This window comes from Anarrhichthys ocellatus, unplaced genomic scaffold, assembly GCF_004355925.1.
Source record: "Anarrhichthys ocellatus isolate YVR2014 unplaced genomic scaffold, GSC_Weel_1.0 scaffold22, whole genome shotgun sequence".
NCBI lineage: Eukaryota > Metazoa > Chordata > Actinopteri > Perciformes > Anarhichadidae > Anarrhichthys > Anarrhichthys ocellatus.
The window spans coordinates 4953030-4967203 of NW_022280052.1; the positions used below are offsets into that span (position 1 = coordinate 4953030).

The window sequence follows — 14174 nt, forward strand, 5'->3', positions numbered from 1 at the left end:
TCACTGTCACTGTTTTTCCTAAACAAGATCATCGGCTAATTGCCTACACCTTAATGGTTCATTTCAATCTTTAAATTTCAGAACAAATGTGTTTTAAAAACTACACAACAATCTTCCATGTTTATTGTAAAGATTTGTCAACATTCAGAGAAACATTTATTATTGGCTTATCGGCAAATTATTGTAATTTAACTCTTCAAAGGGAAATGGTTGAATTGATTGCGGTCCCTGTTATGGTTTTAAAGGAAGTCATTAAAAATGAAAAGTTTCTACGCATTCTTGTTTTCCCAGTTGGATGAACTAGAGAACAAAGGACTCTTTCTCTCTCTCTCTCTCTCTCTCTCTCTCTCTCTCTCTCTCTCTCTCTCTCTCTCTCATGGTAAATGTCTACATTCTGCCATTCTTGACATCTTCAATAGCCCCCCATACATCAAACAAAAACACATCAGGGAAAGCAAAATCTCCCAAAACTGAGTCCAAGGCCTCTGCAAAGTCATCGGGGTTCTTCTTGTCTTTGCCGGCTTCCACGATGGTGGTTGCTGCAGAAAAGAAGGGATGCGACAGATTTTAATTAGTCCAGTTTTGACAATAGCTATTGTAAGTTTTCTTTCTCAGCAGCCAAATCCAAAACAATGCAGCAAATACTCATTTAGATGTCCTATTATAGTCTTTTTCCTCATTAAATTGGCCAATTAATCATATGATTTACAAAGGATTCGGGAGCAATCTCAATGATGTCAAACTGTATTTATGAACCACCAAACATAACATGAATTTAAATGTGCACCGCTGCCTTCCAAATGTGCAGGAAATACATTCAAAATCTCCTAAAAATTGTGTATTTTAATGTTAATCAGCAGGCAAAATTAAATGTTATCCCCAATATGAATGCACTGTCAGGCTATTTAAATCTTAGTCAGGCAGATTAAGAAATCATGAACCTGTTTTGAATGCAGTCTAAACAGCCAACCGTCTATTTGGAAATCAGGCCATTGGCCTTGGAGGTCTATGGGAAAGGGCAAACTGCTATCACTGGCAATTTTAAATGTGTCCCACTCAAATTCCTGAATCTTCCAAGGGCCTTCAGCATGGAGAAGCCCCTTTCATGTGAGCTGACAACACAATAAACTACAATGATTTAAAATGTTTCGGTTGTTGTGTTATTCAGTGTATGAGAGAAAATAGCCCGCAAATGATGCTGCTAATTGCTTTTTATGTCTGCTTACACATTGTTATTGAGAGTAATAGTTTATTCCATGTTTCCTTTTCCTGAAGCTTTTAAACTCTTATTACTGTCTTCCATAGCAGGTGAAGTTTACTCGATTGAGCATAAAATGATAAGCAAACGTTATCCACAGGAATACTGTGAGGATGCAGATGAAAGCGCTGGGGGAAAAAAACTGATCTGAGCTGAAATATTTTTGTCAAATAACTGTCGTTCTTACTTCCTCCACCACGAAACACTGAATGCTGAAGACTCGGAATATCAGAACTCAAAGGTCAAAAGGGTCAAGGGAAAGTAAGTTCTCCAAAAATAATGAATTACTGTGCACACACACATTACAGCTCCCTGGAGGAAGGTGGATTCTCTGTGGCAAGTATAAATCCTGAGGAGGAATTTTCCTTTAAATCCGACCCAGGTATGAAGTGGGCTGGCCTATCTCAGCATGCGAGAGAGTGAGTGAGGCAGTTTGTCAGGCTATCATAGCCCACAGTAGACCCAACTGACTCCTGGATCTGTTTGTGAACATCCTTTCAGCAATGGCAAACGTAGACTCAAAGGTGATGTCTATTTTAAGGACCCAAGATGTATGTGTGTGATCTTACCCAGCTCTAGATCTCTGATGCCCATGTAGCTCTCCAGCAGATCATCCACTTTCTTAGTGGCCTGTTCTTCAAACTCATTCTGCTGGCAAAGCGAATGGGAAAATACAGAGGTGTTGATGAAAATGTTAAATATGGTGATAAAAACTCCGACAGCATTCCTTCTCATTCCAAAACATGTGAGAGCCAATATTATCTTGGGCTATTGTTTATCTCTTATCTTTATGTTGTATAAATATATCAAAGTTACAGATGAAGTTGAGTATTGATGGTAGGTGTTCACTGCTTCTTGAACTTTTTCACCCTTCGAATTTTCTCCAAGTGGATATGGTCTGTGTATTCACTTCATAGTTCAGTGTTATGTGAGACATCCTGCATTGAAGTGTAGGAAGTGAGAATTACTTTGTTTACAGAGGTCACTTCCAGCGAAAGTGAGAGAGACATTGTTCGATGAGGAATTTTAATAGTTATGTGTGTGTGCGTGCATGCGTGCGTGCGTGCGTGCGTGTGTGCTTATACATGTCACTGACCGAGTACATCAGGAAGTTAAGCAGTCATTGTCCAGCAAAGCGTGTGAAACTCACCACTTCCTGAACTGTAGCAGCACCCTTGGAGCGAAGACGTAGCGTCTCCCTCCCGTTCACCATCTTGCCCTCAGTAGATTTTGGCGCTCTGGTCCTCATTCCAATCATGTCTAACCACACACACACAGAAACATGATGCTAACCATTAATCAAATTAAAGAGACTATTTTTTTAAGTTTAAGTTTTTGTGGGTGGCTTTTAATGCTTACTATCGTGTTCTTCTTCTATCATTACCCAAGAAAGTGCTCTTTCAGAAATCAAAACTCCATACACACAGTATGGTTCCATGAGGAAGAGAGATTACCAGAGACCAAAGCAAGGCACCACAATTCACATTTCCTTGTACTAATGTGTATTTCTTGTCTCACAAATGACGAAACATTCATCCTCAGTTTACCAGAGGGCACCCCAATAATGCTGCTAGTTTTATAACATGAAATGTTGTTTGAATAAGTAATACTTGGTAAAGTCATGACAATGCATTGTTAATTCAATTTCAGTTTGCAATCTGTTGTGATGTTGTGTCTCATCTAAACAAAAAACAGCGTTGAAGCCAATCTGTTTCTGGATTTCCATCTGTTGCCTGTTTCTAACTTTGTTTTTGTTAACAATGGCGTTGTTGACTGTGAATCAGCTGATTACCACATCATCACGTCCTCATCCAAGTACATGCCTTCCTGATAAACTAATGACATTCCCATCAGCCTTGGCTGTACTTTGTGTTTTAGGGATAATTGGCAAATGTTAGCATGCTAATGCACACAAGATGGTGAACATGGTTAACTTTATATCACATCTTGAAGTTTGAATTGTGAGCATGTTAGCCTGCTGATGTTAGCATTCAGATCAAAGCATAGCCTCACACAGCTAGCATAGCCGCAGTCTTGTTTTGACATTAGAATGCTTAACTTTCTTTTTCAAAATAACAATTTGAGCCCCAGGGTCTGCTTGAAATGCACATCTGGTAAATCCTTTCCAGAGGGATGTCAGAACTTAGTCACCATCAGCTTTGTGACGCTAACAGTGTATGTGACTGAGAGCAGCTACTTTTTCCCCCCTCTATGAGTTGCTTTGTGTGACCTTAGAAGCTGACATGGAATAATATATAACCTTTATTTAGACAGATAATCTCAAAAGTGTAGACCAGTGACATCAGACCTGAAGCTTACTGTTGCCTACACTTGCTGCTAAATGGAATTGAATGTACATTACAACTGCATAATTGTTGGAAACCATGACAATAAGGTTCTCTGTACTCCACATAGTATTAAAATAATATTTCTAACATTTAGGGCCATAATGAAGTCCCAGCTCTGTTACATTCAGGAGTCTAATTAGTGTAATAAATCATTTTACACATGAAATCTAATTTGCAGATTTGGCAACCAGCCATCATGTGTGTTTCAATTATTGAGAGATTTACTTCACGCCCATGAACACTGTGACTGGCAGGTTTATACAGAGAAATGAGGGGATGTGTTTTGCTCTGCTCATAACTTATGCCAAAAACTAAACTGCTAACTGCTACTCCTGTTTAACTGCAGACAAAGCTATACTGAATGTCTCAGTACAGTTGATGTTGATGTTACTTCCAAGACCAGGTTGTGGTTTGCCAACACCTATTTCAAGATCCTTTGCATAAAAATGTTCACTGAATGGTGTACAATGTTTGGTTTCTGTTTAAGCCTCTTTATCATGAACACAGTAGCTCACAAAACAAAACTTTTAAGTCGACATGGATAAGTTTGAACATCAGCAGTTCCATGACAACTGAGCAAACTCACTCCGCTAATTAAAACCGACTCCTACAGTCGAAAGCTTCAGAACAAGAGTGGCTAAAGCTGAGGTTGTTTTGTTTACTATTTTGCTCTCTCTCAATAACATCAGTAGGCATGGTGGCCATATTCTGTACCATATTATTGTTATCAGGAAATAAGCATGTTGACCATGGATTTAGCTTCCTGTCTGAAAAGTGAAACTGCTGACAGGTGGGGCCCAGTCTGCTACATCCACTCTGAAAAGGGAACTTCCTTTTTTCTTTTCTATGTTCTACACCAGATGCAATAAATAACACACTTATTGTTCTTTTGACAGATAAAATATTTCTTGGAAAGGAAAAGGGAAAAGGTAAGAGGGCGCCCTCATGGTGCAAGAGACTCTCCTGAAACAAGGTCACAGGTTCAAAGTGAACGAAAACTTGCTCAGTGTAAGAGCAGATTTTGGTCATGAACAAGAGGCTGATATTGAGTGATGTCACCAAATAAGCCTCCAGGGAATGATTGTAAGTTCTCACAACAGTAGTAGTATAAAGTTTGCGTGCTCCTGTAGTATATTTGTTGATGCTATATTAATGTTCTGGCTATTGTATGGAGAACCTTTAAGGTTAAGGAAGACGTTTTTGTCTTAATTACTGTATGTTTCTGTGATGTTTATTTTTAGGGTTAGGGGTAAGGAAGGCATAGTGTCAAAAAAAAAGTCCTCTTAGGACTCCAAATGTGCGTGTGTGTGTTCCTGTCTATGGAAGGTGCTTCCAGGAAGTTGTTTCTGTATTCCCATAAAAGATTTGCTTCGTTTCTGTTCTGCATGTCTTATGCCTGGAGTTGAATTGTAAACTAAAAGAAACTTCAAATATTGAAATGCATTGCTGTGCAGTATTTACTTTTTGAAGAGCCTCGGATTCTCCTGTGGTTGCAATGTAATGAAAAATACCTAAAGCTTCTTTTTAATGTTGTCTGGCTGTACATGATTGAGAATGAAAGCGTATTTCAGTAACTGAATTTACAGAAGTTATTTCCGATGCTCGCCATTTTTCCCCAAAAAACTATTACCAAAGTACTTCAGTAATTTCTCTGCAATATTTCAGATTAGTCTGGTAAAAAAAAGAGCTGTATTTACTGACAACCATATTTTCCCTTGCAGAGCCACTTCACAGCATCTTCTGTCACACACAATCCTTCATAGGCTGAGGCTTAACAGCCACTGCCTTTAACACTGGTCAATTAATTGTAGCTGCATAGTTTAACAACTTTTCCAGGCTCATTGGCAGATAGCCAGTAATCTCTTCATGTTTGGCTGTTGAGATATGGAAAATGACCAGAGAATCTTGACATCCATCAACCACTGGAGGCAGCTATGGACAACAGGGTGGGTCCTCCTGGGAATAATCTGTTGGTGCTTGGACAGTGCTATCATAAAAAAGATATACACTGCGGGGGAAGCTGTTTAGTTCCAGCATGTGCTGAGAGTTTAGAATAGCAATAAAAGTAGAAACAGATATGTTTCTTTTTCCCTGCTGTATTCACTTCCTGGTTCTCAGGAATGAACTAAGGAAGGGTCAATAAGTCATTGTGCAATGATGCCAAGCATTAGCAGTCTATGGTACTATGTGCTGAAAGCATTTTAGCATACGGTCAAGTCCTAGTTTGACCTAAGGGTATTTACCTAACTCTGCCAGTTATAATCAGAGACATAAAGACATTGATGTGGTTATAATTGTTGTCTGGTCAGCAACAATGGATCGTACCTCCCGTTTGGTCACGACAGTGAGGCCCAGTCATCGAGAAAACAGTTTTTTACTCACCAAAGGCCTTCTTGGGCTCCACCAGGCGGAGAGTGAAGGGTATGCCTCTAGGTTGCTCTTTTAGCATCTTAGCCACCTCGTAGTGTCGACAGCCTACAATACTCTGGTCATTGATGGCCTCGATGTGATCACCAACACATACTGTCTTCAGCTGGTCTATGGTGCTGTCTTCCTTTATCCTCTGAAAGAAACAAATTGTGAAATTTCACATGAGATTCCCAGTTTGGAGCCTTCTACAAATTGAGATAACAAGGCTCAGCCTGATTAGCTCTGTCACTTGTTCACCTTGATGAAAGCATATCCAGCTCCATTGTCTGTGATAGTGAGGCCTAATGCGTCTTCTGTCTTTGTCACCTCCACCTCCTTGGTCTCCCCTCTGACGTGAGCGAAAATGAAGTCTTCCAGTCCTATCTGCCCCCCCAGTAGCTTCTGCATGTCCACTTTGTGAGAGTTGAGGGTGCAAAACAGGATCTAAAGGGAAATGCACCAAAGTTAGTTCGGTGTTTCTGTTAATCAGTGAGATATCAGATTGTTTATGATATGATGTCCAGAGTTTAATCTGCAATACAAAAGATTACAACTCCACGAAGGTTATTATTATTATTATTATTATTATTAGAATACATTTACCATTTCTAAATCTTAATTATAAAAACAAAACATAAAACAATTTATAATAATATTACAAAAGCATAAAGAGCCCTTCAGAATTTCTGTAGCTGTGCTGTATAGAGACAAACCAGCAGAGGGCAGGAGAGCAAAACATTTGATTTAGCTGTTGTTGCCATTTTGTTAAGAGTCATGAATGTGACAACTCATTAAAAGTCTTTGTATATCTCAAGATCAATGTTTATGTCAGTCACAGCATACAGACTATTTGGTTGAACATGTTTTTGTTTGTTGTAGAGGTTAAGTTCTTAAATCGGGGTTTGTAGTTTAATTGTTGATTCAAAATGATAAGGAGCTGATAGTAATCAACACTTAAGATGAAGACTTGTTTGTCCTAAATATATTAGTCATCAAATGTCACTACATCTAATATTAGCCATGTATTGACACAAATCATATTGTTGGATTGAACATCTGACTCCCTGACACCATCTCTACCCTTATTAATAGTTTAGAACTATAGTGGTCTTTGTTGTTGAAAAGAATTTGTGTTTGCAAATTTAATTTGTTTGATATTCTGAAACCTGAGGTTAAAGTTTAAGTTTGAATTTATAATCCATTATGGAAATTCAAGATAAGCTGAGTGAACTCTGTTGGAGCAGTTCCTGTTAGATATTGTTCATAGTAATTCTCTTGGCAAGTGGAACGGTCTGACTGCAGTCCAAGGTCTCTTTGGCATCCAGCCGTACTGTAACTTCATGCCGTTTAGTCCACAGGAGGTCAAGGAAACTGCTGTACTTCTCACTATCACCAACTAATTGGCTGTTATTTCCCATAGAAAGTCTTGTATCTTGAATTCAGACTCCAGTTCAAGGTCTTATAGATATGCATGCAGCTAAATTAACTTTTATTTATACAGTGCCAGACAAAACTATTCAATTATTGGTTGAAGACTTATTAATGCTTTGAACAGCAAAGCATACAAGACAAGAAAGACGTGTTTTTATTTAAAACTCAAGTGTTTTGCATTAGATATAAACTGTTTTTGGACAAACTCTGACCTCAAACTTAAAAGTCTCAACGTTTGAAAGATTGTTTTTTACTGTTTATGATTACGCATTGGTTACAAAGTAAGGTTCCAACCCTTGCATTGTTTACTATTACAGTAATCTATCCGACCGTTATCTAAACTGCTTATTCTTTCAGGACGGATGGAGACTATCCCAGGACACACTTGGCAGAGTTTACCCTGGACAGGCCGCCAACTAGCTACCACAGGCTTACATATATAAGAAGATAAACACATTCACAGGAATTAAGAATGTCTAATTCAATTGGACAAGAGCATCTGAGAGTTACAACATACAAATTCCAGGCAGACTGCACACAACGGGCAGATACACTGGATCCTCTTGCTGTGAGGAAACAGCTCTAACAATATCAAATCATTCTTCTGTCTACTCATCTTAAGTTATTCTGGGTAAGATTGTCAGCAAGATGTTTACAGTGAAAATATTATCAAAAGATGAATACAAGTGAATTGAGGTGTGTATTTGTACTTTATTGTGGTTTAATGTGGTGTGAAAGCCTGGGTTAATCAACATGAGTTGACAGTTTCTTCCTATAATAGATATTTAGCATTTAGGAATTGAATCTTATACAAGACAAGGAAACAATCTGGTAGTTGCCTGATAAGATCACCAAGGTTAGCTCCCATGAAATCTACATCGGTCTCTATCCCTTCATCTCCAGCCTTCATGATGGCCTTCATAACATTACTGATAAGTATTAGATAAGGTCAGTGTTGAATATTTATTGCTCTGTTACCATAATGGAGAACCACGCAGAGCAGCACATCTACCGCTATCCGTTTAACAGGTTGAACTCTTTTTAAAAGTGTATCCCTGTGTATAATATCGAACTGCACAAACATTTTAATTCAGTAAAACAATTTCTGCAGACAAAACGTGAACATGCACAAAACACAAAATCGGTCGCCGACAATTAAAGCCCTACTACAGTCTTTCCTCAACTATCAATTTCCTCCCACACACTCTGATGATTCTACTGTTGCATCCACTTCCATCTGGTCCGGATAAGTGCAATCAAAATGCTTTTATGAAATCGAAAAACTGAGCACAGCCATGATAAGTCTATCTGTGACATCTATATGTGCTAGCCTGTGGCCTTTGGTTGTGTTGAGCATTAAGAGCAGTATCAGACTGCAGTGTAGTTTGGCCAGCCCTGACCTGCTAAAGGTTTAGTGACTCGACTTCTTCTCAAGGATTCTGGTCTTGTGAGCAGCTTCCTGCTGTAACCTGAGCAAACCGCTAAAGTGCTACGAATTGACTGTTTAGTTCCATCATTTTATATTTACCTGAAATGTACTTTTATTGTATCTAAAACAGTGTTTTAGAAACAGTTACTTGTTACAGGTACACTCGATGAAGTATGTAGATATTTAGTGTAATGTTCCGTCTTCAAGTATTCTAGATGGGAACTCCATTTCTACTCACTACGCTCAGTGTCATGTGGAGCACTAGTCCGACTATGAAAACCGTTTTTCTAATGTGGTTCAGGAGGAGCTTGTCAAGTCTGAGAAAACAATCCTTGTGATGTCATCAGTGTTTATCTTGGATTGGGCTTGGGTGACACCACATTACAAAAGAAAACCTGCGTTAGGTACAGTAATAGTCTATATATATATATATATTTTAAATAGCTTAAAATTCTGAGGATCTTTAGATCAATGTAAGTGAGCACTTATTATCTTTTTACCCTTTTTTTGTTATTTTAATAACTTTCAAAGCAAAATTGTCATCACCTGGTTTTGTTTTGCTCTTGTGTTGTATGTGTGGTGTTTACTGACCACGTATTGTTATCTGGTTATTTGTTTCCATTATTGATCCTGGTCAAGGCTTAGACGAGTACAAAGTATGGCAGACAGTAGTGAGCTCAAATGATCTTCAACAGTGCATCATGGAAAATAGACTAGAATGGAAACCTAATACCTATTTGCAGCTGGCCTACCGAACACAAATGCAAGAAAGGAATAACACCTTTTTTTTCCTTTCTTTTTATCTCGATCATGTCTCACAAAACTGGAAACCACAATTCAGCCTTATCATGTTTACATGCAAAGCTGGGGTTTTTTTGTACCTCTGAGGGGGAAATGTTGAACACTTCCGCGATCTTGGCGTACAGCTCCTTGACGTTTGTGAATCCATGAATGCGGCCTGTCGGACTCCCATGAGCCAGCTGGGTGTGGAAGATGAGCCGAGGCCTCGGGTACTCTGGTGGCCCTGGTGGTGGTGGTGAAGGAGGAGGAAGCGGAGGCGCTGTGGCCTCCACATAACCCTGATTCTGGCTCTGGTTCTGGGCCTTTTGCTCCTCCACGGCCTCGGCCCCTGCTGCCCTCGAGTCCTGTGGGCTCATAGCCTCCCCGTTCTGCATCGGGCCCCAGCTTAGGTATGGTCCTCCTCTTGGAGCCCTGGTGGTGCACTGCTCCGGCAAAGAGAGAAACTCTGTCCTTCCCTCCGCTTAGCCGACCAACCACACAACCAAATAGCCACCCAGAGCTTTGGGGTGAAGAGCGCAGATGAATTAGTGATGAGAGTAGCTCGGTAACAGTAGCTGCAAGAGGCCAGCCAGACCCTGCTGGGTAGAAACCCAACACGCTTTGAGATGAGGATTGTATGTGTTACACCTGAGCTTCTGGCAGCTCACGCATAGAGAACGCAAACAGAAACACATCAGCTAAAGGTTTCTTCATACACATGACACGGTTAAGACTTTAATCCCCCATATCAGTCTGGGCACGAGACATACATGTCCCTGAATATGTGAACATCCCTCTGAAGGGTGAAATTTCCCCGCATATCTGAAAAATGCTTTCCAAAGTGGGCCGCTTGGAGATGGCCACAGACAATGTCCCAGTGTTAGTGTAAGATGATATCATTGGATAGGGAGAAAGGTGCTTCCCCCTTCGCTGGCCTCATTGAATGAAATTGGCTGTTGCTGGGGTGAATCCTTCGTGACGCACTGACCTTTTTGACCCCACAGACAGCCCACACATACGAAAGATGACAGTTACAGACGCTAAACAGATGTTTAATTCACGTAGGAATTGAATGCTTCTTACGCTGGCAAGTTTTTAAGCATCAGTTGCCAACCTTACTGTACAGAAATGTGCGTACACATGACAGGAAAGCCCGTAACATAATAATAAATAACACAAGATATCTTAGTCATAAACTCCCAGAACCAATGGAGTATCGGAACAAAATGCCTACTTTACAAGCAACAAATAATGGTAATAGTGCTCATGTACTGTATCATGTATGATGAGACAGACATTTCCTTTATAACTTGAATCTGAGACAGTTGGAATAAAACAGAGAAATGACTTAAATAGCTTGGTGAGGGGATTTCCACTCATCAGATGACCCTAATGTTGAGCGTACAATGACAGAAGGATGTTTTACGAACAGTCTGTTTCTTTTGAATAGCTGTTAAATACCCCCAAAAAACGCAAAATCCAATTCTGTTCTGCTGATAGCCTTCGAACAAATATTCTTTCAGGAGGAATATTATGTACCAAAAGAGGTTAAAGATGCTCAAGTAATTGGTTAATTTGAATGTCTAAAGTAAAAAAAAATATCTATCCTATTTGAATGGTAATCACATTTCCAATGCAAGCTACATGATGCTTTACTGTTTTTAATACATGTTTGCATCTGCTGATTTCTCTCAGACATTTACAATGTATTATACTGACATATATTGGGATTTGTTTGGAAATAGAAAATATTATTTGATAAATGTATGGTGTTAATATTAAGACAGAAATGTACAAATCATGATTGTACAATAGGGACACAGCCTAAGATGTACTTTTTTTTACTGCTTCATAAGCATTCCTACACACCTGTGCTGTAACGTGCGTGGCTGCAGCTGTGTGTGCGTCATAGCCTCGTTTTCCAGGCCAAGGTGTTGTCAGCCTCCCAAGGTCAGTGTTTACACCAGCAGCTGATAATAAGGATCTCAATGACAAAACATTCCTTTTGCAACAGATAATCCTCATAGCAAAGGACATCTCACTTTCCCTTCTTACATGGCAACTTCTATCCATATTGTCTAAAGCAAACAGATGCCTGAGTTTGGCAACATCAGAGATGACAGACTGACTGTGGTTTCCCAGATGTGTAACTGGCAGCACTATTACAAATATGTTTGTTGGAACTCAGCTATCATCCTATAGGACCTTAATTTAAGGCAAAGGCTTTGTTTGCATATGTTGTAGATGACTGAAAGACAAAAGTCTAAATTATTGGGATAAATGCAAGCAAAATGGAAAATGTATGCACACATCCAAGATTCATAACAGCAACAGCCTGCCAAAGCGTCCTAACTCTGGAATTGGTTATGTATTAAAGAGAAGTACAAAAGAAATCAAGAGCCATCAAATGAAAGCTGCAATGATAATTCTACTGTTTGCAAAAGTACATTTTAAATACGCCCTTCTGATGTGACTCTCAGCTCATTGGCTCTGAAGAGATGGCGTGGCATTTATAAATATTGACTATACATCAACGGTGAATAATTCAGGATTCATGACTCAGAGTGTTAATATTGGCAAAATGTGTGGTCTCATAGGACACAAAGCATTTGCAGTGATGAATAAACATTTTTCTTTTATTCTATTTTCTTATTTGTTTTGTTTGGGGACTGGTTGACACTTGGAAATACAGTTATCATTCAGCAGTGACAGCCTACTAAGCTGAATGTAAATTCCGCATCAGTATTACATCTCACTGACACAGTGTCTTCACTACAAAACAGGGGCCTCGTGGTCATGGTATTGTGCATGGTTTAAAGGACCTCAAACCAATTGACACATGCCATGGGGCTTTCGTGAGTCCTGGATCCTTGCGTAGTACCCGACTTTGTCCAATTATACAGCCAGCTTTCTCACTGATGAATCAACACCGAAAAACCTGTTATTGCCTACGCTGCATCTACACCCCCGTATTGCATCACATACGAAGTGTGATTTCCTCCTCTCTATCTGCTTTGTTTCCTGCCAGGGGAGACGGAAGGGAAGACCGTGGGCTGACTGGTGTAGGCCAGACTGCGTGAGTGGGTGGGTGGGTGGTGTGTTTGCTGTGTCATGTGGCAAATAATACATTGCCTTTTCTGTTGCTGGTGGCGTGGCAGCGCCTGGGCTGCCTGGTCAGAACGAAAGGGGTTTCATTGCTAGGATGTGTACGCATTTGTCATAACAGCCGCCTGATAATGATTGGTTATCTTTTTTTATATGTGATCAAGGTCTCCATCCATACAGTAGGGAAATACTGACAGCTGTGTTTTAATCAGAGTCAACTGTTTCAATAACCCACTGATTTGTCATGATGTGACGTATCATTGACGTAAAGACTATGTACAAATAAATATCAATATATATCCAAAAGTATATATATGAACATAAACCTTTGTCTGGGACAATTATTGAAATTGACTAATAAAGTCCATCTCCCAAAGAATGTCATTCCTAAAATATTGCTGTTAAAAATCATGAATATTCACTACACACATTTGAGGAACTTGATAGGTTGTAAAATGTTGTTGGCCAATATCGGAACTTGTAAACTGAATTTCAACCGTAACAATTACAAAAACAGGATATCCTTCTTTGTCAGCAACGGTCTGTGTTATATAATTTTATTTTTCATAGAGGAGTCCGCGTCACATGGAGGTCAAGGTTCAGGGTCAGAAAACCGTCACACTCCTTGCTTAAGGACACTTTGAGTAATTGCTGTAAAAAGGAAGCGCAAACAATCTTATGATATTAAATCTTGTTTTAACAAAACACCCTTTTGGAGCACATTACATTTTTATAACACAACATAACATTTTACAAAAAACCTTAAGGTAGTCACAAGTAACACACAGACAACCAGTGTGACTACAATGTGACTTAGCTGATGATTTCGCTTTATTTAGCTGATTGTACAGTCGGTTTGTGACTTTGCCATTTGTTGCTGCAGTTTGGGCTATCTGCACAAAGCTTGAGTGTATCATGCATTAGAAAAAAAGCCATCAACTGAGCAATTGACTTGCCTTCGGAGTCACTGACCACTTCCATAGAAAGAGGATTGCGCCTCACTCATTTTGGGGCTGATTATGATTCATGAAATAATTTCACTTTTTAACTTTATGGATGCTGCCAGCTTATGCGGGGTTGACTACTTGTTCTACAACTGCTTTTTTTTAGAGGAATATCAAGGTTTAAAAGATTAAATGCAATATCAAAAATAACTGACAATAGCAGTAGGCCTATACCTTATTCAGATGAGCATGTGTGCTATTTTCCGCTGTTATTATTCATATTATTATACAGCATATGATAGGTTAACCCTCTTACAATACAATTCAGCTTTACGTTTGTAGATGTAAACCAGTATATAAAGCAGCCCCACCCTGGTGTACCAGTAGTTATTTTCTCTGACGGATAAAGCAGAGTGTCATGTGACAAATAAAATGAAACCATACTATTAAACCACAACATGTATATACAT

At 39.3% G+C, this 14174-nt stretch overlaps 1 protein-coding gene across 1 annotated transcript; it reads right to left on the reverse strand.

Annotated features, from left to right (window-relative positions):
- Positions 1–360: 360 nt before the first annotated feature.
- Positions 361–10059, reverse strand: gipc3 (GIPC PDZ domain containing family, member 3). Its single transcript, XM_031859752.1, has 6 exons — positions 9757–10059; positions 6274–6459; positions 5989–6169; positions 2409–2518; positions 1828–1909; positions 361–539 (listed from the first exon to the last, which is right to left on the reverse strand). The coding sequence occupies exons 1-6, from the start codon at positions 10048–10050 to the stop codon at positions 388–390; spliced, it is 1005 nt and encodes a 334-aa protein (XP_031715612.1). The 5' UTR covers positions 10051–10059; the 3' UTR covers positions 361–387.
- Between the last annotated feature and the right edge of the window lie 4115 nt (positions 10060–14174).